This window comes from Psittacula echo (assembly GCF_963264785.1).
Source record: "Psittacula echo genome assembly, chromosome: 1".
In the NCBI taxonomy this organism is placed as follows: domain Eukaryota; kingdom Metazoa; phylum Chordata; class Aves; order Psittaciformes; family Psittacidae; genus Psittacula; species Psittacula echo.
The window spans coordinates 11,628,009-11,650,600 of NC_137735.1; the positions used below are offsets into that span (position 1 = coordinate 11,628,009).

General features: G+C 41.2%; 1 protein-coding gene across 1 annotated transcript in view; it reads left to right on the forward strand.

Moving 5' to 3' along the window:
• Positions 1–10,614: 10,614 nt before the first annotated feature.
• The window catches only part of ABLIM2 (actin binding LIM protein family member 2), a gene marked incomplete at its 5' end in the record, with an annotated part of 109,508 nt that continues 97,530 nt past the window's right edge, over positions 10,615–22,592 (forward strand). Inside the window, 2 exons of the mRNA XM_080638896.1 lie at positions 10,615–10,630; positions 17,952–18,095. Coding sequence (XP_080495022.1) covers positions 10,615–10,630; positions 17,952–18,095 — 160 coding nt within the window. The remainder of the gene's footprint in view (positions 10,631–17,951; positions 18,096–22,592) is intronic.

A 22,592-nucleotide genomic window follows, 5' to 3' on the forward strand; every position in this document is an offset into this window, starting at 1 on the left:
TTCACTACTTTCCAGCAGGTCAACCCCCAACCTGTACTGGTACATGGGGTTGTTCCTCCCCAGATGCAAGACTCTACACTTGCCCTTGTTGAATTTCATCAAGTTTCTCCACGCCCAACTCTGCAGCCACAGTCTGTCCTGTCTTCTTCAACTGTGTGTGAGTTTGGTGGGGGGGTGTATGCTTACTGGGGAATGGCACCCAGCCTCCTTGCTGGCTGTGTGTGGGATGCATCCCCACATCCCATGGTCCCCCAGGTTTGTCTGTGGAGAATTTATCTTGCTTCTACGTATTGCCAACTGGCTGAACAGCAACGACCAAAGCCATACATGAGCAGTTATCCTTGTGGGGAAGCAGAAGGAAGCTTGAAGTAGTTAAGGAGAAATGACTATGAATACAAACAGCCTCAGAGCTGTGAATGCAGCAAGAAGGGGATGTGGTAAAACATGTCAGTCATGTCATGAGCTGAGTCCATGAACCAGGACGGCTGCGTCAGTGATGGCCTAATAGACTGAGTCTTGCTTCAGCAGCGTACAGGTTAAGAAACAGCATCCTATGTAATTGTGGTCTTAGTAGGTCGTTTGAATTGGCAGGATTATTGACAATTGGAGCAGCTTGCAGCCAGATGAAGCTCCCTGTATCCTTCCCCTTGCGCAGAGGAGTGACCTACATCTGCCCAGTGGGGCTGCCAACCTCCATGTCACAGCAACTCACCAGGCTTTCCTGCGTTAAGCACAGAGATAAAGACTTCTCTGAAGACAGAGGAAAATAAAGGTTTTGTAACACTTTTGCAGGGCTAGCTGGTGTTCACTGGGCCTTGGCTACAATTTTAGTTTAATTGTATTTGTTGCATGAAACGTGGGGACTTACGAGGTTCACTCCCAGTGAAACTAAAAGCCAGTTTAGATTAAGAAAGTACCTTAAACAGTTTCTTCTGTTTTCTCTTGTTCTGACTTGAAAAGTGCTCTTTGGTGCTTTCCTCCAACCTTTTTCAGTTTTCCCCCTTGGGGAACAGCAATGAATTTCTGAGTCACATTTTTCATCATGCAGGGCTGCATTTATTTGCAGAATCAGGTTGCAAGGGACCTCAAATGATCACCTGGTTTAGCCTTTCATGGTAAATGGAGCCTAGATGAGATTATCTAGCACACTTTCCAAGGCATCTTGAAAACCTCTAGCAATGGGGAATAGAGGCACCTTGGGTACCATGTTCCTGGGGACATTGTTGCAGGACATGATTGTTCTCACTGTGAGAAATGTATTCCTTACATCAAGATGAAATCTCTCCCATTGCAACTCATACCCATTGTCCCTTCTTTTCTCCATGTGGCTCCTTGTAAAAGAAAGGGCCTTGATCCTTATTGTAGGTGCTCTTTAAATAGTGCGACACTGTGTGATGAGGTCCCCGAGCCTGCTGGTTTTCCTTCTTTCCCAGTGAACTAAGTACAATACAGGCAATGTGAAGACCATGGCACCTTCTGTTTGTGCTCACCACACCCTCACCCTGACATAGCACTGGGACCAGACCTCGGCCACCTCCTCTAAACTAAGGTCTCTGTGCAAAAGCCACTTGGATGCAGAGGCTGGATGGGGCTAGCGGGCTCCAGCGTTTCTTGCCCCTAGACTACACATATCCCACTAACTGTTCCCTTGGCACAATGAACTTTGTCTGTGTTTCAACCCTGTTGAAATCACAGGAGTGAGATTAATGTGGGATTTGGCATTGCATTTTCATCCGTTCTTTACTGAATTGCATTTCTGTACATTCCCTGGGAAAATGGTCTGCAATTCCTGTATTTTTATAAATAAGACACAATTTTATCAGTTGATGTTGCTTCTTCCCCTTTTATATGCTAAAGGTGAATATAAAGCTTCAGAATAAAATACTCAATTTGACATAAAACTCTTTTGCTGTCTGAATAAGTTGGCAGTTCACAAATTAAGCAATCCAAAACTCGGTCAAAAGGATGTGTATATATAGCTCAGAAATGTATCCATCGGTGGCAGAACTGTTAGCTGCAGAGCTGTGTAAGAAGTAGCACAGTGGCTGTACGCTCCAGGGTTATGTTTGTGTGAATATAACACGTTTCTCCTATGAATGTGGTGTTGAAAGATAATTGACTGCAGAAATTGTGTAGTCTGAATGTGAAAAGAGGCAACAGGCTGATGTATCTGATGGGGGTGAAGCACAATTAGATTTGTATGGGTGTAACTGAATCTAAGAAGAAATGCTGTGACAACTTCACCGATGTTAACTGATTTGCATCTGTGTAAGGTGGTGTCACTTTAGCACCAGCACCGATGGCATCAATACGTATTTATATTTGAAGTAATTATATGATTGCAATAAAACAAGAGTTAACGCCTTCTTAATGCCAAGTTAAGCAGAGGAAATAAAAACCAGTGCATTTTTATAGTTCAAGATTTAAGACATTTTTATAGACCGCAGAATGCAACATAAGAAAGAAAGAAAACCTTTGGAAAGGTCTTTAAATTATTGTTTGTAATACTTTTAGAAACACCATTTCATATAGTGGAATTTTAGTAAATTGTAATTCAGTTAACGATTGGGAGTGATTTGTTGTGGCTTGGCTAGCGAAATGAACATTGTTTTCCTCATTAGTTTATCTTGCTTTTGCTTTTTGGTGTTGCTATACCAAGCAGGCATTGTTGTTACTATTATTCAGTTTGTACCAGGGAATGGAAAGAGAAATAAGCTGTGGAAATTCCTTCTAAATGGTTTTTCCCCAGTTCCAAACATTTGGTTGTTTCCAAGCCAGGGAATGTGCTTGTTCCCCTCCTCCATTCAGTGACAGAGATGTCACACATCAGTGTGAAGGGTGATGCTGAGCAGGGGTGCAGCCCAGTCAATGCTAAAGACCTGGTAGGAGGAAATAGCACCAAAATGCCAGTTTCTGATTTAGGTTCATGGCTGTCTGTATCTTAAAGCCCTAAAGATGAAGGAACTGGCAGGACTGTGGCTTGAGTAACTGGTGGAGGTGCTAGGAGTGATTATCAGGCAGCAGCAGAGCTGCAGAACAGCAACAGGCACAGAGTCCAGGGTTGTTTCTTAAACTGATTCTTAAAATTTTGGAGCTTTTTATGGTGGAACTAAGCAATAAAGAATATAAATGAGTTTAGATGTATTCCAACAAAGCAAAAATCTTTCTGGTTTGTTTCATGGTATTAGAGTGAGCTGAGGGACATAATTTCATTTCAGATGTTACTCATGAGAAATTGTAACCTTAGGCAAACAGGAGGAAAGGCTGAACTTTCTGGTAGTGATGAGTAAATTGCTAAGATCAAGACTTTGGCTGAATTCAGATATGAAATTCATGCTGTTAATTTCATATTTAATGCTGTAATGATCTTCCACCAAGATCAATAATAATTTTATTGGTGGGCTTCACTGAGAACAGGGTGAAGGCCAACAGCATCACATTTCCAGTGATGACTTCGCCTTTATCTGTTTTACTTTCAGAACAGCACTCCACATTGTTGACAAATTCCTCAGTGATCATCAACCAAAATGAATGTTTTTAAGTAGGCTTTGGATCTGACCTGCTGCATTGCAGCTACATCCCTTTATAGAGAATGGGATTTGGAAAGCAGGCAGAAAAAATGTGTTCTGGCATGGTCACTGTGGGCTAAATGCAAGGATTAAATTGCTGGGAATTGGGCGCGTGCACATGGGATGTGGAGAGCTGAAGATGAGGATGTGTCTAAAATCCCCTCTGCCTTCCGGAGCGGGTTTCTTGTTCATGGCTTTGCACTTGGCATTCAGAGTCCAGATTCTGAACCTGATTGCAGTGTCTCACCTTTGTGAATGTGAACAGAGCTGTCCATGCAAAGGCTGGGGTTAGACTCACGACACTTGAGCTCTTGAATAAGTGGAATTTGCAGCTGTAGCTCCCTATTGGATCTACTGGGGTTAAACTCACCAGATTGCCTTAATTTGGAAACTATAGCAAATTTATTTTTGCGAAGAATGATTTCTGCACATGTGTTTGGCTATGGATGCCTGTTGTGGTAGTGCCATCATCAGAGTCAGGCTGAGCTGCGGGAGGTGGCCCTTGCAGCAAGGCAGCCTGGTATAAGTTTCTCCAGATTTCCTCCAACAAATGTGCCGTGGATTCAGAAAGATCAATATAGTCATGTGTTCTTGGAAAAGAAGGGAGGTACCTCTTCAAAATGGAAGATTCTCAGATCTGTGGGGTGACACAGAATAAAGCACTCGGTACCCCACACTCTCACAAAGGATATAAGCTACAAACAGGCACGTGTGGGTGCTTTACCATCCACTACATATAGAAAAGGAAAGGCACTTCCTTGCAGTCCTCTGTGGAACTGAGGCTGAGAAATGAGATGTGAAAAATCAACTCACTCTGCCTTTGGATGTGCTCAAAAGCAGGTGTGAGAAGGAGGTTTTCAGCCTTGCAGCTTCGAGCTTATATCTGTGGCATTTCAGGCACATGAATCTTCCCTTAGTCCAAGTCCCAGGCCTCATAATTCTCAAAATCTTCCAATTTTCTTGGGGGAGAAAGGTCAGGATGGTGGGGTGAGTGGGGTGGAGGGGGAGTGGGGCTGTTGTGTGCATTCATTGCTTTTTCTTTTTCCTTTGAGACACCCCCAAAATTAAATCTCTGGATTCTAATTAACACATGTGAGAGGTTGAATCTTTTGGTCTAAATAGCACCCAACCCACATTATCATCTGATAATTTTGTACGATAGATAGCCGATGATTGCAGAACTATAACGGTGTCTGTGTAACTTTTCAGAACAGAGGAAAGCAACGAAGATGATTTTATTCTACCTAATTACTTAGCTAATACTAGTTATTTTCTATTTAAACACTCAAAATTTCTGTAGATTAAGACAACTTAAATGGTAATTTTGTATGTAAAATAATAACAAATTAACATTGAGTGATCGCCTTCTCTCTTTGTGTGCATGTAGCATCAGCAGCCCACACAGAAAATTCCATCCCTAAAACCTGCTCCATGCATTCATTTACTCCCAAAAGGAATACCAGAAAATGATGCTGGTGTCTTTGCAATGCCTGTCATCTTTCTTGCACCATTCACACCATCCCCTGAATGTCAAATTGGCATTGTAGTTTAATTCCTCCCCTACCTGCAGTTTTTGGTGGAACCAACTGATATTTATTGCCTCATTTTGCTTCTTAGATTTTTCTCCCATGAAATTCCCATCTTGGATTCTGGGTATTATCGGAGCAGTTCTTGTTACAGTACCATTTCTATAGCAGGCAGGATGCCTTCTCTTAGCACAATACATCCCATTATACTGTTCACTTTCCCATGTTACAGCTAGCTATTCAGCAGATGGTTTAAGTTTCCGCCTTACACTATCAAGTCCTTTCTCTGATTAGTCCCTTGTAGTGCCTGACCTTTAAGAAACGAATACCTTCTGTTAATTGCTTGCGTTATCCTTATTACATGGCAGTTTTTTCAGCACTAAATCATAGCCTGTGACCTCTACTTAAGCAGATCTTTTCTTATCTGATGTCTACTCCGTTTGTTACCTGCCATCCCTATCAGCTTTGTAAGGTCAGCAGGTTCCCTGTGTGGCAGGTTCATTTCTGAAGGCGTGTGACCTGCGTTTCCATCATGATGGCTCGCTTTGTCTCTTTGCTGCTAACTGGCCTGTATCTCTTTGCCCTCTGACCTGTGTCACTTTGCAGCCAGCTTTCTGGACATGTCAGGACTCTGTCACCTCATTATGAAACAAGGTTTTGCTTTTCTTAGTCCTCTCAGGATTTTCTTGCACCCCTTTTCTGTGTTTGATGAACCACTTTTTCCCATTATAAAATCTCTGCTAAAGGCTTTGCAGGCTTTCTGTTTGATTGCTGCTCCCTATCCCATGTGTACAGTTTTCTGAAGATTACTAGGTGGTGCTTTTATTCAAGTTGGAGGAGTAAAAAGGGTCTGGATCTAGGTCTGCTGTAGAGAGGTTCCCCTTGTGAGAAAGTATCTGGGCGTGGGAGGAGTTCTGGTTTCATTCGCCTGACTTGCTGGCCAGCAAACGAGGTCTATCATCATAAACTTCAGGCTGAAGGAAGCTCTTTATTCCCCAGACATAACAGGGATCAGAGGAGGACTCATGACCCAGTTACTGCTGGAGCAAGCACAGCTGCCTGCTCTCTGTTAGGCAGAGCTCAGCATGGATTCTCAGCCTGATGCTGCATTTTAAGTTTTCCTCCTTCATAAGTCATTGTCAGTGTCTCATACGTCAGTACCTGTACCACAGCAGCCCTCAGGTTATTTTTTTTGTGTGCCTTGTTTGTGTGTGTTTCAATTAAAGATGGCTCATTGCTGTGCAGGAGATGAGAAGTGTTTTCTCATGCGTGGACTTGAGGATGGAGGTGTTTGAGAACAGGGAGGTTAAATTCAAGCTGTTTCTGAGCAGGACAGGTTTTGGTAGGATGCGACTGGTCACCAAGGGCACAATTGGGTGGCTCTGCAAATCTATTCCCAGCCAGAATGGGATTGATGCAAAAGAGAGGCTGGGAGAAAGTTGGAACACATGGGATTAGGTTAGAGATGCCATCAATCCAACACTTTCTCATTAAACCTTTATCCTTTTACTATTCATTTTTGCTTCTCCCATGTTTTTCATCTTTATTTGGATCATAAATGTTCAAGAGCAAGGACCATTTAGCAGTAGTGCCAACTTTAAACACGACCACCAAGGAATACATAAGTTCAGTTGGTAAATGATGACAGGTAAAAGGAAACAGCTGTTTCTTAATTTCATTTTTGTCCTAGTGATAAAGCATTGCCCAAACCTCTACCACTACATACAGAACAGAGGTATACTTAGTTTTATTGCATGTTTGTTTGTTCAGGATCATATTATCCTCAATAGAAAATCCAAATGAACACTCACCTGGATCTAAACCACTGTAAGGCAAAAATGACATGAAGCAGCAATACAGCCAGTTTTTGCAACTGAAAGCAGTTCTATGAAATATGATGATTTCTTGGATTTTCGAGCATTTTGAAAGTAAAGTTCATTAATTATTGATTGTTTCTGAAAATAAATTTGTTGATTTGTATTGACACTGGACTCTGTAGTCTCCACTGGCTATTAAACAGTCATATATGTGAATGGTTAGAAACTGAGTGACTTAATGCCCAGGGAGATAGTTCCATAAAATCATAGAACATCCTGAGTTGGAAGGGACCCATGAGGATCATTGAGCCCAACTCCTGACTCCACAAAGGGCAACCTAAAGTTTAAACCAATATGCAGATCCCAAGTAGCATAAGAATTGCTGTTTGCAAGCATGTACATACATATGATATATTGCGAAGTCCCAAAATCTCAGGTGTTTTAGCTTTGATTTTTAAGAAATGCTTGCTTATAAATGGCTCCATATTTTATAGTGAAGAGAAACATCTGTATTCTTCTCTATTTAAGAAAAGGAATGTTTCTAAACATTTTCAAAGCTCAAAAAAAGAAAACCTCAAAAAATGGTCTAGTGAGGTGGTGTGAGCATGGAAAAGCAGAAGCAGAGTTTGACTATGTATATTGTCTGTCGCCTTCAATTACAATTGACGTTCATTTTAACTTTTACGGGCGAAGAGGGAAGTGCATACACGAGAAAAACATGAGTTAATTAGGAACAGATCTGAAATCTATTTAAAATGCCATTTACAACCAATGGTATCATAAGCTATAAAGAGTTTGCAGCCAACTAATCCATTCCAGAGTGGCCTAAATTTGTTGCTAAGCTGCCTGGCTGCTGTTTGCAAAGACATCAGTGAAGGCATTGACCTCAGTCATGTGACCTTGGCAGAGAGAAACCTGAAACAGAGGATGGGCGAGGGCATTGCTGTGGCTACCAGAACTTCACTTGAAGTTGTAACAGAAGCCAAGTGCCTCATCCTTTTCTATAGCAAGGGCAATGTGCTGTTATTACCTTTATAAGAGGGGAGTTGCAGGTGTCTGGCCTGTGTTGGTTTGAGAAATCAGTTTAAAGCTATACTTCCTCCTGGATCATTTGCAGCAGCAGTGTCAGGAGGCAGTGTCTGAGCTGTCTTGTCTGTGCTGCTGTCACTGCTGTCTCCTGTCAGGCTCCCCTGAGCCAGCTCATCACACTGATGAAGTACAATGGTCATGTGCTTTGTGCCCATAAAGCCCATGAGTGATGCTGGAGTTTCACAGAAACGCCGTCAAACCCTTCTGAGCTCTTCAAGTGTTATTTCTGCTTTGCTGTAGCCAAGTGGTGAGACCACAGGGGAAACTCAGAGGTTGCACCTAGAGTTCTAAATACAAATTAGTACACTCTGTGACTGCATTATGATCATGTAACAGTAATATGTGAATTATATAGCATTTAGCCTTGGAAAGGAGAAACCCTGATGAGCAGAGGGAAAGACTGTGTTAGAGTAAAAGTGTTTTCACTTTTCCTGCCTATTAATTTACATTCCTTTGGAGTATTGCTATTTAGTAAAGTGCCTTCTGTGTTTCTGCCAAGCTGAAGTAGCTGCTGGGAAACACTAAGTAGGCCAAATCTCGCAAATATCTGGAGAGCTCAGCCAGGGTGGCTGATGGTGATCCAAAAGAGCGCGGGGATGGATCTGGCCTCACACAGATAGCACGATAGTACTGAGCAATATAAAATCCTGCCATAAGGTTTTAATGGCAGAAGTCAGTTGCTGCAAGGTAACGTGTGGGTAAGAATTTTTATAAATTGAGTAATTCATAGTTTTGATTCAATGTGCAGAACATGGGACCTTCAGGTCTTGCCCTCTGGGTGTCAGGCCATGTCAGCTGGGTGCTATGTAAAGTTATGGACCACATCTGGCAAGGCCCTGGACAGTGATATACTCACCATATAGATTTCTGAAGTCAGAGCTCTTCAGTTGCCTTATGGAAATCCTCTTCTGCTCCTGGCAGACAGTACTGGACAAACAAATGTTTTGTTTCATATCCATTACAAAATGTAAAGATGTTTTCTGTAAGTAATAAACCAAAGGGAAACATTCTGAAATTTGGGAGAATTCCTGATTTCTGCTGTAAGTGATGGCCATTTCTGTAAGATCCACAAACTATCAGCTGTTTCTGTCTCTTATCATGAAATACTTTCAAATTTGATCATAATGACATATATATGCTTTTGAAGCATTGATGCTTCTTTTAAAGAAAGAATAGTCTCCACTCCCTCTTTATATAGTGTTCATAACCCTTCAGCCATAGTGAGCTGGTAAGAGCTTCACTAAGCCATAAAACTTGCACTTTATTCTACACAAATAATCCCCCCCTTTTCTTTTAAACAAACAAAAAACCCAGTGTTTCAAGTTTTAAACAATAGTTTGTGTTTTTGATGGAGAGTGGAAGGTATTGAACTTTCTGTGACATGAATTGGCATTGATTGTTGAGGTCGATGGAGACTCACCCTTCAACTTACGTGCAGATTAGATCAGTTCAATAGGTTTTAATCAAATTCAGTGCAAACTCTTCTTCAATCTGCGGGGCAGAGTGAACTTGCTGTGCTTTTTGTGGGTGGTGCTACACAAACTGTGCTGCTTTCACAGCCCTCCCTCGGCAGCACCAGAAGCCGTGGAGACCTCTTTTCACATTTACACCCCTGGCTGGTTTCTGTTTGCTGGAGAGGAGAAAACGCTGTATCTTTGTTGCTATGTAAGCAAGCAGGAACTGACTGGGTAAAGGGTGGTGAGTGATGGAGAGGGGAGAGCATTTGGCTTCTGTGAAGCCTGCAGGGAGAAAAGTGATCTGCATTGTGAAAAAGGGAGGTGCAATCCTGTTCCTATCCCAGCACTTTACTCCAGGTTTAGCTAGCTGTTCTCCAAGCCAGCAGTCCCCTTTCCAATGCACAAGCCATGTTACTGCCTTCATACAAATTTAGTCCAAAGCAAGTGAGAACTCCAGATTTTAATCCTCATGGAATATTCACATGGTAACTGGGCCAGGAAGTACTGCTTTAAATAACACATTGCTGTAATTCCAGTGATACACGGTCCAACTCCATATGAACAATCAGGGAGAGGTTTTTGGCTGCCAGGTATCTTGATGACCACCTCTGGGAGAGAGACAAGCTTACAGCATCTCTTGACAGTAGTGCTGTGCCTTCCTGCTCCATGGGGAAGGGATAGCCTCGACTGGGGGGATGGCCAGAGGGGTATCATACCTCAATACCTCAGCCTGCATCCTTAATTTGTGGCCAGGCAGTTTGCAGGTTTTCCTCCTTTAAGCCTTTTTCCCCCAGGTGCCAAGCAGCACCCTCAGTGGCTATGTAGGATGGCATCACCTGATGCAAAGAGCCATCGCTGGCACGTCCTGCGTCCGGTCCCTCCAGGGCTCTGCCAGCGGTGCCCTGCCCCATGGACGTGACAATATTTAGGCTTGTGCAGGATGCTATTTTTACACAGCAGCAGTGAGGTGCTGGCTCACGTCCTGTCCTGCTGTGTGTGGGTGCTGCGGGAGTCATCTGACCCCAAGCATGTTGGTGTCAGAGCTGCCTAAGCTCCCGGTCCCCTGCTGCTCTGACCGAGCTCTTCTCCCCTGGCTGGCCACGCAGCAGCAGTGTTTCTGGTGGCATTTCCCCTTCAGAAGGGAATTAATGCGGGAATGCTGGAAGATACAGGTACAGTGTGACGACTCCACATTTTGGAGGGCCTAGACCTGAAATGATTTGTCTTTCATCTGGAGCTGTGGTGACTAAATCACTGATACCGTCGTGACAGTAATTATTCTGTGTTTACGTGGAAACGCAGCAGAGTGGAGGAAGATGGTTAAACATTGATTTGACATATTATATGAATGATGATTTGGGAATTATAACGATGCTGGCACTTAGCTGAGAGCTCAGTTTGAAAACTTTCCTCATTTAATTTAAATTGAATTTAGACTTCATATTAAGTTGTGCTGAAGAACAATACCTATTGCATGATGCAGATATATTGGAGTGCTGTTCCTATATTCTTTCTCACTGCACTCTTACTAAACCCATGCAAAAATAGCCTTTACATTGCCACAGTAACAGTTCCTAAAATTAGCAGAGATTTTTGCTAACTGCCTTTGGATTTGGTAAATATTTTATCATAATAATGAGGGCAGGAGGTTACCTCCTGCTAGGCTTGTTTACGTGATGTGAATTCTGCACTGAGCATATGGTGAGATTTGGACTTCTTGCGTGCTGAGTACTTGTGCTGTGCTGCATCTCTTACGCATAGTTGTATTCACATTCTGCTGGGTAACACCTCTCTTCTTTGCCCCTGATCTCATAAACTCTGCAATTAGCAGTGAAAGCAGAAGTTAATTCAGTTGTACTGTCTGCTTGCTGTCCTGTATCAGGTATAGGTCTCTTTTCTGATTGTGATCATAATTGGTGCTGGAAAAGGCATGTAATTCTTTCCTTAGTGTCACTGGAAATGCTGTTTATAAGTAGTAGAAGCAGGTATACATCTCAGAAAGGAATGTGATTCTTGAACTGTTTTAGTTTGTATTTTTGGACTTCATGAATGAATTCAATTAAATGGAGACCTATTAACATAAAAAAATTATTGAATTTTATGAATTGCCTGTCTTGTGGTATAGGAGCTAAAGAGAGAATCAGCAGTAGTGCTTTGCTGTAGGAGCCACAGCAAAGGTATTGGGAAGAGCAGTGAGTGTTTCTGGGGGAGTGACTGGACCCACCTGATGCAGAAAAGCCTCATTTGGGGAAGGGAGCAAGCTCGAGTTCATGAGTGACAGTTCAGCTCTCTATAGCCAACTGGAGGGCTTGTGGGACTGTGTAACATGGACATTGAAAGCAAAACTTCTTCAGCTTTCCTGTTCTTCTGCTTCTTCTGTTATGAGATGTACTGAAGGCATTGTGTTATAAGGAAAAGGCACCATAAAGCATGCAAACATGTTTGAAATGGCTTTTAACATAAGCTGCTAATTGAGAAATTAGGTAAACTAGTTATTTAATGTTACAGAACGTCTAACATGCAGCTCCTTGGGCAGGTTTATTGCCTGTCTTTGGGCACACGCTCCCTACTGACCTGGTGCCCGGACCACTGGGGTGCATGGCTGGGCAGGGCTGTGCCCAGGGAATTGCTCTTCCTTGCTGCAGAGAGTGGTTGGAAGGATGGATGGGGAAAGCTTGTGGAGTTAACATTTCATAATCACTCCTTTTTTCTTCTTTTCTGTGGAAGCGACCATTGAGGTCTCAAGCCCCCACAAGGCTCCCTAATGAATCACCAGTTCTTAGGAGGAAATAAACCCCCTCAACCCCCTTATCTAGAGTAAATTTATAGCTCACACCCATTTAGTTCTCTGAATATTGCACATATTACTGTATTACTTATTACTGTGTTATATTATCCTTACCCCCATGCCACCACTGGAAGAACTCCTTGTCATTGTGTTTTACACACAGGCACTAGACAAGGAGGGAGCAGGGGCAAGCTTTAGGCATTTAAACCCAGGAGCTCATGGAATATTTAGAGGCACTCAAATGCTTGTTTCTTTTCCTTTCATCTGGGTGTTTTTAAATCCAACCCTGAGTGTTTTGACTGAGGTGACACAAGGCAGGTTTGGCAAAAAAACAGCTTGAACTCCAGTCTCTAATTCCGGTCGGTGCTGCTGCACTCATCTGCTTCTGCTTTAATCCTGCTCAGAGAAGATTGCAAATTTAATTCCCCTCTGGGCTGCTGTGCAACCACACCCTCCACAGATCACTTGATACAGCATTTCAGCCATCAATACTTCTGTTTCTCACATAGTCAGTAAATGGCACTTGGGCCTCATCTTCGATTTGATTTTGGGCAACCACCTCTTGCTATAGAGATGAAAGCTTTTAGTGTCACACAGAGATATTTGCTGCTAATTCCTTCATAGAATCACAGAATCACAGATTGGTTTGGGTTGGAAGGGACCTTAAAGATCATCTAGTTCCAACCCCTTCACACAGAATAATACCTGCTATCAGAGCTGAGCATTTTTGGTTCAGAGTTAGAATGTGGCCTCTGCCTTTGTTGAAAAAGCTGAATGTTTTTATGAACTAAACAGCTAATATAGATAATTTTAGATACTAATTTTTTTTTTTCCTCAGAACAAAATATCTTCATCTCAGGAAGTGAATGTAATGGGTTGTGAAAAGGCATGTTCGTGGTGAATTTATACAGGAGCCAGTAGTGTTCATAGTTGCTAAAGAAAATTAATGTAGCTTTTCTGCTGATGGAGGGTTGCTGTTGAAGGCAAATGATATTTTATCTGTATAGGCCAACCCAGCCTCCAGAACTGTATGAAAACAAAAATAACAGGGGAGAGGACCCTTCCCAGCTCCTTTGGTTTTCTTTTTACCATTGCCTGCAGGCTCTGGTTCCACACTGTCCATCCACAGAAACACTGTGAGGAGTTAGCACTTTCCCTGCATTGAGAGGTAATTGTCTGGATTATAAAAACATGTTCTTTAGGAACAAAATACTTATTGGCATCAACGTTGTCTCTCCATTTAAGTTACCCCTAGTTTAGTTCACAGTACACTTTAAAAAGTCCATGTGAAATATCACAGAAGGCCAGGTTGGATGGGGCTTTGAGAAAACTGCTTTGGTGGAAGGTGTCCCTGCCCATGGCAGGGTGTTGGAACTAAATGATCTTTAAGGTTCCTCCCAACCCAAACCATTCTAAAGTTCCATGATTATAATTGTGTCCTTTGGCTCTTTGTCATGTCAGGTTTCTGTAATCACCAAGGGCAGTAAATCTAATCAGGTGATTTGTCAGAACAGGATTAAATAATGTAGAGTAAATGTGGCCTTATTTGTGTCCTTCTATTGAACAAAGCCATTGAAAGTCTTTATTATTAGCTTCATACTTGAGGTTTGACCCAAGATGGAATGTATATTCTTAATCATGGTACTTTTTAATTTTTCAATATTTGATTTCTTAGCTTAGTAATGGCTTCTATGGGTTCTTATGCTAAATTAAAACAAAAAGCACCAAACTGGAACGAGCATTTGGACTGTATCGAATTCTACAGTTTGTGGCCATATGTTTCTTCCTCAGATCTGTAACCCACCATGAAGATTTCTGTCATCTGGTTGTTGGACAGCCTGATAGCAAAGGGGTTTGTCATCCTCTGCGTGGGCTGGTCAGACCCTTGGAAAACAGGATCGTTTTCCAAGGGTTTGATTTCCCTCAGCAGTCTGCTCATAGCAGAGAGAAGGTGACATTTTCCATCCCAGGCTCCATTGCGGAGCATGACCAGGGACTCGGGAATCTTCTCCCTTCTGCCACCACCATCAGCTTGTCTTGTGCTGGTTTCCAAACGCTTCTGTCTCATCCAAATCTCATCCTCATCCCTAACGCTTCATCCTGGTCTCCAATGCTGTCAAATCCTACTTAGTATAGCAATGCCAAAAGAGCCATTCTTATTCAAAGGGGTGTTTTTTTGTACCTGTCACAATGTCCATCTCTGTCAGGCTTCAGCCTTTACTCCAGTTACTTCCAAAACCAAAATGCTGTGCTTTAACATTGAACAACAATGTATTGTATTCTCTCCTATTTCCACCTTTACAAAAAGCTTAAACAGTTTGTCTGAAATTTTCTCTGAAGAAATGAGCTTGAGAACACCAAATCTGAATAGTGGCTATGTGAGCAGTTGTAGTTTGGCAAAGTTACAAGCACACTGAAAACATCACTTTACAGTTGCCATAAGGTGTATAATGCAGCTTTAATAATGAGTGATACCGCTGTCCCCTCTTCCCTGTGACACTTGCAGTATGTGCATATGTCTCGAGCAAGCAGTATAGAAGTAAATTTGAGGGATGTATCTTATCTGACAAATTTTGCAAACCATTGCTAATTGAATAAGCTGTTCCTTATCCGGAGCTGCAGAATTATGTACTGCATAGCCTGTTGGAGAGAGGCTGAGACTTGACATCAAAAATACATGAGCACTGGATATTTGGCAAGATTCTTGGCAGTGATATCGCCAGCAGACAGGTCTTGCACACCAAAAAAGTGCTGTGGAAATTGTTTGCTGGTTCGTTTCTTGCCATTTTTTGCCTTTGTCAAAAAATGAGTGCACTTAGATCTCGTTAGGGTCTGAGGATTGGTGAAGATTAACTCTGCTAAAGCAGAATGCAGTCTGGGAGAAAGGGAAATTTGGATAATTGGGCATTTATTTGTATTTCTGTATAGAAAAAGTCATTTATAGTTAAGAAGGAAATTTCTAGTTTAATTCAGTTCTACAAATAAGGGTATAATGAAAGTATTTAATTTTTAATGAGCTCTTTAGTTCTGATCTGGTGAGTAGTCTCAGATCATTACATTTCCTCAGTAATTTGCTATTTCATACATTAAATATTGATGGTATCTTCTGCTGCCTCAAAGACTGATTTTGATATACAGAGGCATAAAAGTAGAATGCTGAAAATTACCATGTAAGCACATTTCCTACATGATTTGAAACATAAGTTAAAATGTGAAGTTCCCTAATATAGTTAGTTTCTCAAAATTGTCAGCAGTTGCAACTTCAACATAAAGCACAATCTATTTTAAAATATTGAAACGTGAAACTAATATTAATCATTTTGTGGTGCTACATGAAAGAATAGGTATTTAAAGCTGTCTTCAGTAGCACACATTTATAATGTACCCAAAGGCACTGAATTCCCACTGGAGTTTTGTGTGATAGTGAGTAGCTTAGTTCTGAACTGAGTAAAACAAAGTAATTATGCATCTGTTTACCATGAATATTTTAAATATGATTTGTGTTACTTCAAGATGAATGGCAGAATTCCAACAGAAATACTGCATCTTTTCCTTCAAAATTTATTTTATAGGGGAGTGTTGGGTTTTTTAAATTCTAAACCTTTGATCCAGAGACCTGAAGGGAAGCAAATGTGTCAAGTTCTCCTGCCCTGTAGCTCTGGACACTGAACACCATGGGCATCATGGAAAGCAAAACTTTCTGTTTTCTTCCAGTTTGCAGCCAGGTTGAATGGGGCTCTGAGCAACCTAGTGTAATTGGAAGGTGTTCCTGCCCATGGCAGGGGGGTTGGAACCAAATGATCATTAAGGTCCCTTCCAACCCAAACCATTCTATGGCTCTATGACTCTGTGTTACTGCCCTGCCCATGGGGCACACCACAGCAGGAGATCGCAGCATGAGATCACAGCCATCTGCAGGCCACCGCATTGGCCAGTCACTTAACGCCTCTGAAGAGACACCATTCAAAAAGCCTTAGCCATGGGAAGAGTAAAACATAAAGAAAAGGCAAATGTTTAATAATTCTAAACAGAATTTTGTATTTGAAATGTAACTTTTTTAGTCCAGAATGGTCAGGGCAAGGTCAGCTCTTTTAAAGTCAAGTGTTTCATGGATTAAATACTACAAATGTGATGCTTGTTAATAATTGTGGAGGGAGCAGAAGTTCTTTGTCCATAGTTATAAACTTTTAGCAGCTACTTTACTGAGTAACTCAGGAAAATACTTCAGTTTCTTACAGGGTTCATTCTTTTTCAGGGTGGGTAGTTTGTTTTGGACAGGCTACAGTAAAGACAAATTCTCATGTCAAAAGTTAAGTATTTCAAAGTTCAGAGTTTCCTCTATTTTCTCTTGAAGAGTAAGTCGGACCCTCGTATTATCTTGGATTGTGTGTGCTGTTTGCACTGTGTAAATCTGGACATCTGTCTTTCTATAAACTTCTAATTGCCTGTCATGCTGTGTTGTTTTTATTGGAGATGTACATAATTATAACCAGGGCTTCAGTAATAGTTCCAAAGTTCACATTGCCTTGAGCACGACTTTTTTGACAATCCAGGATGTGTAATTTCAGCAGACAAGTCAGAATGCTAATGGGTGGTGAATAAAGCTACGGGCATTATTTACCATGGGCAGCTCAATCCCATGTATCTGTGGGTAAAATGTGCAGAAACTCCCCTGGAAGACTGGATGGGAGGCTCAGCATCTCGTTGAAATACTGACTTCTTCGGGTCAGTGGATGTGGAAAGGCCTTTTAGATATCACCACTAGGTGCTGGCCGTGGGGATGAAGTGAGAATAGAGGAGGAAGAGCAGCAAGGTCAAATATTGGAGAACAAGAGCTGGATGGCTCTCTCACTGATTTAGGTATCATCTGTTATCATGTGTGTTCCAGCCGTGATGTTTGCTCTATAGACTCTTAAATACACTGTGATAAAAAATTGATGCAAGAACTTCAACAGAATTGCACGAATAAGGTCCTGTCTCACCTGTTCCACATAACCCATGGGGATGCCAACTTGTATTCTTATTGTCAACAGCCCAATAAATGCAATTTCTAATTTACATCACAAGATGGCAGCAAGTTTTTAATTCACTTAATATTTTACTAACCTAACTAAACCTAATCGCTTGGAATCATGGCTTACGTATAAAATGACAGCACACTTTGTTCAATGGTCAGATTTATGTGGCATTTACAGAGATGTCAGTGTTTCAGTAATATGAACTCAAAACATCTACAGAAATGTATTTCTATCTTAAAATCAGTTAAAAAGACAATTACCTTGAACTTTAAAGATCAGTAGCTCACAGTGTAATTATTACTAAGTCTCATTAAAGGTATTTTGGATTAAAAAATATAGCTTTTATCTATAGTCTTTGACTTCTTGAAGACAAAATGTGATAAATGCATTTAGTGAAATTCAGGCAGAGGCCCTTAAGACTTGATCATGTGGATTCTTTCCTCTGTAAGTAATTCTAATTCATGTTTGAAATGTTTGCACACTTGAGCTTTGAAAGTTACGGAAGTGAAAACTTAGCTCAGCTCCTTTGGCAGGTATTTTCTCCTGTGCTGGCCAATACCAGAAGTTAAAGCTGTTTTATCTGCTTGACCTGTTTTGTCCCAGGTGTGAATTGTCATTAATTGTAGCTCTTGCCGAAGATGCTACTGATGGCCTTTTAAACACTCTGCCTTTTGTTTTCCCTTGCAGTAACACAATCACAGGCTGTTCATAGCCAACTGGAGAAGCCATCAACTACTGCAATTCTCTGCAATACCTGTGGAAATCCATGCAAAGGAGAAGTTTTGAGAGTTCAGAACAAGTATTTCCATATTAAGTGCTTTGTTTGTAAAGGTAAGTGTTTGTGAGAGCTGTTTTCCTCTGAGCAGGGCGCTAGCACTGGGCATGTAATCTAATGGTCCTGGAAACCTCACAAACATCTTACAACCCAGTTCATGCCTGAAAGAATTACTGTAAACTCTATGATTGCTTGCTGTAAGATTATAATAATCCTAAATCGTAAAAGTGGAGTATGTTTTAAATGGATATTAGCCTATGGAGTTTACTGTAGACTTGGGACCTGAAGAACAACAGGTTGGGGCGAGGAGCAGATTAACATTTACAAAGAAATTTAGAGTTTATCCCTCTCCCAGCATTCTAATGCAGGCCATGGCCATGTCTGTTCAGACTCTTATGTGCTGGGCTGTGATGTTTGAATCCCAGTGTGACCCTCTGTGCTTTTACATTTTTGGGGGGAAACTACTTGGTTTGATCCAGGTTGGTGCCTGGTGATGTAATATTAACACATTGCAGATGGCAGAAGGGTGGTCAAGGAAACAGAGAATCTATTAATCCAACAACCCTTCTGTAGATACTTGGTTGGTTGAAAGATTATCTGGAAGTTGCAAAGATCTAATTTGTTTTGAAGGTACAAATGAGTAAGTATTAACTGCTGCACAACCTGCTTGCTTCATTATTAAGCAGTATTTCAAATGGCATGGCATGGCTCTGGTCCCAGCTGTGTTAAATGTGACTATTTCCATTCCTATTTAAAGGAAACTATCAGGAAGAAGACTGTCATTATTTGTTAGCTACACTGATATTTTATAAATCCCATGGGATTAAGTATGTAGCATTCAATACCTGAATAAATCTTTAATGAGTTAGACAGGATTAAATGTTCAGCTCAATAATTGTGTTCTTTGTAAAATTACTTAGCAAGTAAAAATAAGCATAGTGCAGTATCCTAACTGGCAGCAAAAATACTTCGGTTACCTCTTGAGAACCAGAATGGTATATAAAGCAATACACAGCCCATACATACATCTTTCAAACTCTTTTAAAGCCACCTGTTCTTATGGTAAATTTTTATTATCAAATTAGATTTCAGACCTAACTCAGGAAGAAAGCAGGTCATTTGCTATTCAGGAGTCTTGTCTCCTGCATAAAGTCTCAGTAACATGCTGGTGTATGCTCCATATAATTATCTTGATGAGATCCAAGCCCCCTTTTATACACATGGTGTATTGGTGACGGAACACTGGAACAGGCTGCCCAGGGGGGTTGTGGAGTCTCCTTCTCTGGAGACATTCAAAACCCTCCTGGACACATTCCTGTGTAACCTTATCTAGGTGTTCCTGCTCCTGCAGGTGGATTGGACTAGATGATCTTTTGAGGTCCCTTCCAATCTCTAACATACTGTGTGTGTGATACGTGCTATGAGAAAAAAATGGCAAGTGCTACAGAAGGAACAAGACACAGTCATGTAGCCATGTTTTCATTTCATAGGGCATTTGCTTGTAGAGACTGCCAGCTCATCCACAAGTGCAACAAGCAAATTCTGACACTTCACTGATCCCAAAGTTAGGCAGTGCAGAGGCTGCCCCCCCATCATGCAAAAGATGATGATGAATGCGCTTGAGAAGCTGCATTGCCCATACCTGTCTGTAAGAGATAAGGATGAATTTATTCGCTTCAGGCAGATCTTGGATAAAATGAGAAAAACTCACTATGTTAAAAAGGAAGAAGCAGGGTAGCATCTGTCAGCCACCCATCAGACTCTCAGCTGGCACAGGAGATAGTGTCAGGGACGTGTGGTTAAACTGCTTTGTGGTGTCAAAGCGCTTGGAGTACTTATATTCCTCCTTACTAATCATTTTGCTAAGTGCTAAGTTTGCACACATGGCTGCTTCCTTCCCCCCATTATTTAAATGCTATAATTTCTTTTATCACTTTTCAAGGGTTTCCATCAATTTGCTGGCATCCTTATGGTATTTGGTTTTGTTTTCTTTCTGGGTTTTATTTGTTTCTTAGGAAGCATAAGTTGCTTTCTAGTGTGGATTTACCATGTTGTTATGTGAGAATTTAGAATCAGAACAGAGTGCTGAGCACATATTTCACTAGGTAACTTAAAGGGGAAAAAATCAGGTTAGGCAAATGTGATTTGTGTTTTTAATCATGTGCTCAAATCAATGCTTGAAAAACTATAGTTAATGTTAGGATTTAGCTAAATATGGTACTCTGTTCTCCTGGTTAGTTGACCACTTACCTCCTTTCAGCCTTAGAGGAGAGGCTTGTGCCACGGCTCCTTTTCTGAACCCCTTTCCTTGTCGTGCTGCTGGACTGCTGTGCATGGGTAGGGAGATGATCCTGGGAATATATTTACCTTACAGTTGACTCCTCCCTGCGGTGTAATTATTTTGATAGTACTCAGCAATGCAGTTTGCCCCCTCTCAGCTCATCTGCCAATGATAGCACCCTGAAAGAGACTGTGTGTCCAGCATCCAGTGCAGCCACAGGGCAGTCCCAGGACAGATAATCCTATGAGTGGGCTGACAGCGTTGCCACACTAAGCTGCCTGCCTAGGGTGAGTGCCTCTGTATTAAATCATGCCACAGCCTCCATCAGAAACCTCGGATATTTGTAAAACTGCAGAAAATTACATTCCTGCTCGCAGTATTTACAGATATACAATGATGGAGACAACAAACCGTCAAACAGCCCATGAAGAAGAACAACAAACGGCCATGTCTTGATAGGGTGTGTAGTGGTATTAGAGGTCTGAATGAGTTGATCAGTGACAGATGATATTATGCTGGAAGAAGCCACACTTGCCTTTTTGAATAAGTGAGATGTGAAACAAGTTCTCTGATGGTGCTGGATAGACTGTGAGGTTTCAGGGAGGCAGAGACATTAATTGTTTCATTGTTTTTAGGACAGAAGGGTAGTTTTGAATATTGCCAAACTGCCATCTGATCATTCCCATGGGGACTCTGGGTCTCATAATGGCAACAGCAAGTATGTAGGTGCCTTTTGTATTTAAATTGTATAACTGGGGAAGGTCAGTATAAATTCATTCATTCCCATCCAGTTCTTCTTGTATTCCCAGATAATGATTCTAAATAATTCTAGGAAAAGTTTTAAAAAATCAAACAATTTTTATTATTTGAGATATACATAAAAAAAAAGAATGCTGTGAACATCTGCTAGTTTTGCTCAGTATCAAAGTTTAATAGGCCTTATGGAGGTAAATAGGCATTATAAATAAGGTACTTATAATAGCTATTTTTATACATTATTTCTTCTTAAGTTTCCTGTCTGATCTGCTAGTAAAAGGCTGTAGGGAACATGGCGTCTAGCCTCACTTCAAATTTTTACTCAATTTTTACTTTAAAATATCTCCCATTTTAATTGGTTTTAGTAAAAATGCAGTTGTAATAGCAGCAGTTTCCTTTGGAAAAATAAGGCGAACATTCATTAGACTTCAAGGGCATTGGTTCCAATGTTTGTGAATTCTCTTATTTCTTGCTGCTGTAATGAAAGCACCAGGGAAAATGACAAATGGTGATGACTCAGACTATCAAATTAAAGCAAATTGTGTTGTCTAGTTCATTCTGAGGGTGTCTGTCTGGTCAGGACTGCTTCTCGTGCAGGATATGGTATTAGGTAAATACTGGCTTGGAGCTGGGTTACAACAGCATAATTTAGTGAGCCCATAGAGAGACAGACTAACATAGGATTGCAGATAGGAGAGATGTAGGTGCTATGAGTATGTTATCCTGGGTGGCCTCGTTGACCTTTCACAAAGATAGAAATTACCTTGTTTTAGAAGTTTTTGTTAAGTATTTATTTTCCTGTGATGTGATAGAACCCTGGCATTTCCAAAGTAGCAGTAAGCTGTGTTACTGCTATGTTAAGCAGTATTTAGGAAATATTGGAAGTGTGAATCAAAGCCCAGTGTTTCTATAGCTTTATATATTTTATATAGTCACTCATGCAGACCTAATAATGGACAGTTCATAGGGCATTTGCAAATCTATTTCCATGCAAAAATCATGCAACCTCTACCCTAGTTAAATGGGAAGATGCCTGCAATCTTGCAAAAAGCTGTTCCTTGTACAAGATTACTCATATGTGAGAAGAACCATAACTCATCTCTTTGTACTTTACTGGTTTGATCTTGATGAAATGAGGTAAGCTTGCCGTCCAAGCCACAGATATAAAAACATGATCGTTGCGTAATATCAGCTTTGATATCTATGTGTTGTACCCCTAATCAAAATTCCCTGGATTGCTGTCTTGCTATGAATGCAGCACATGCAGTCTTCCATGCCAGCACAGCTAGGAGTTTCAAGTATACTTTTTCCCTCTATAAATTTTTATCTATTTGTTTAATTAACCTGTTAGAACATATTACATCTTCAGCTTAGAGTTGGGTATGTGGTTTTGTGGGTCAGTGTTTCTGATCATTATTAGAATCATGACATGGTTTGAGTTGGAGGGGGTGTTAAAGCTTATTCAGTTCCAACCCCCCTGCCACAGGCAGGGACACCTTCCACTAGACCGGATTCC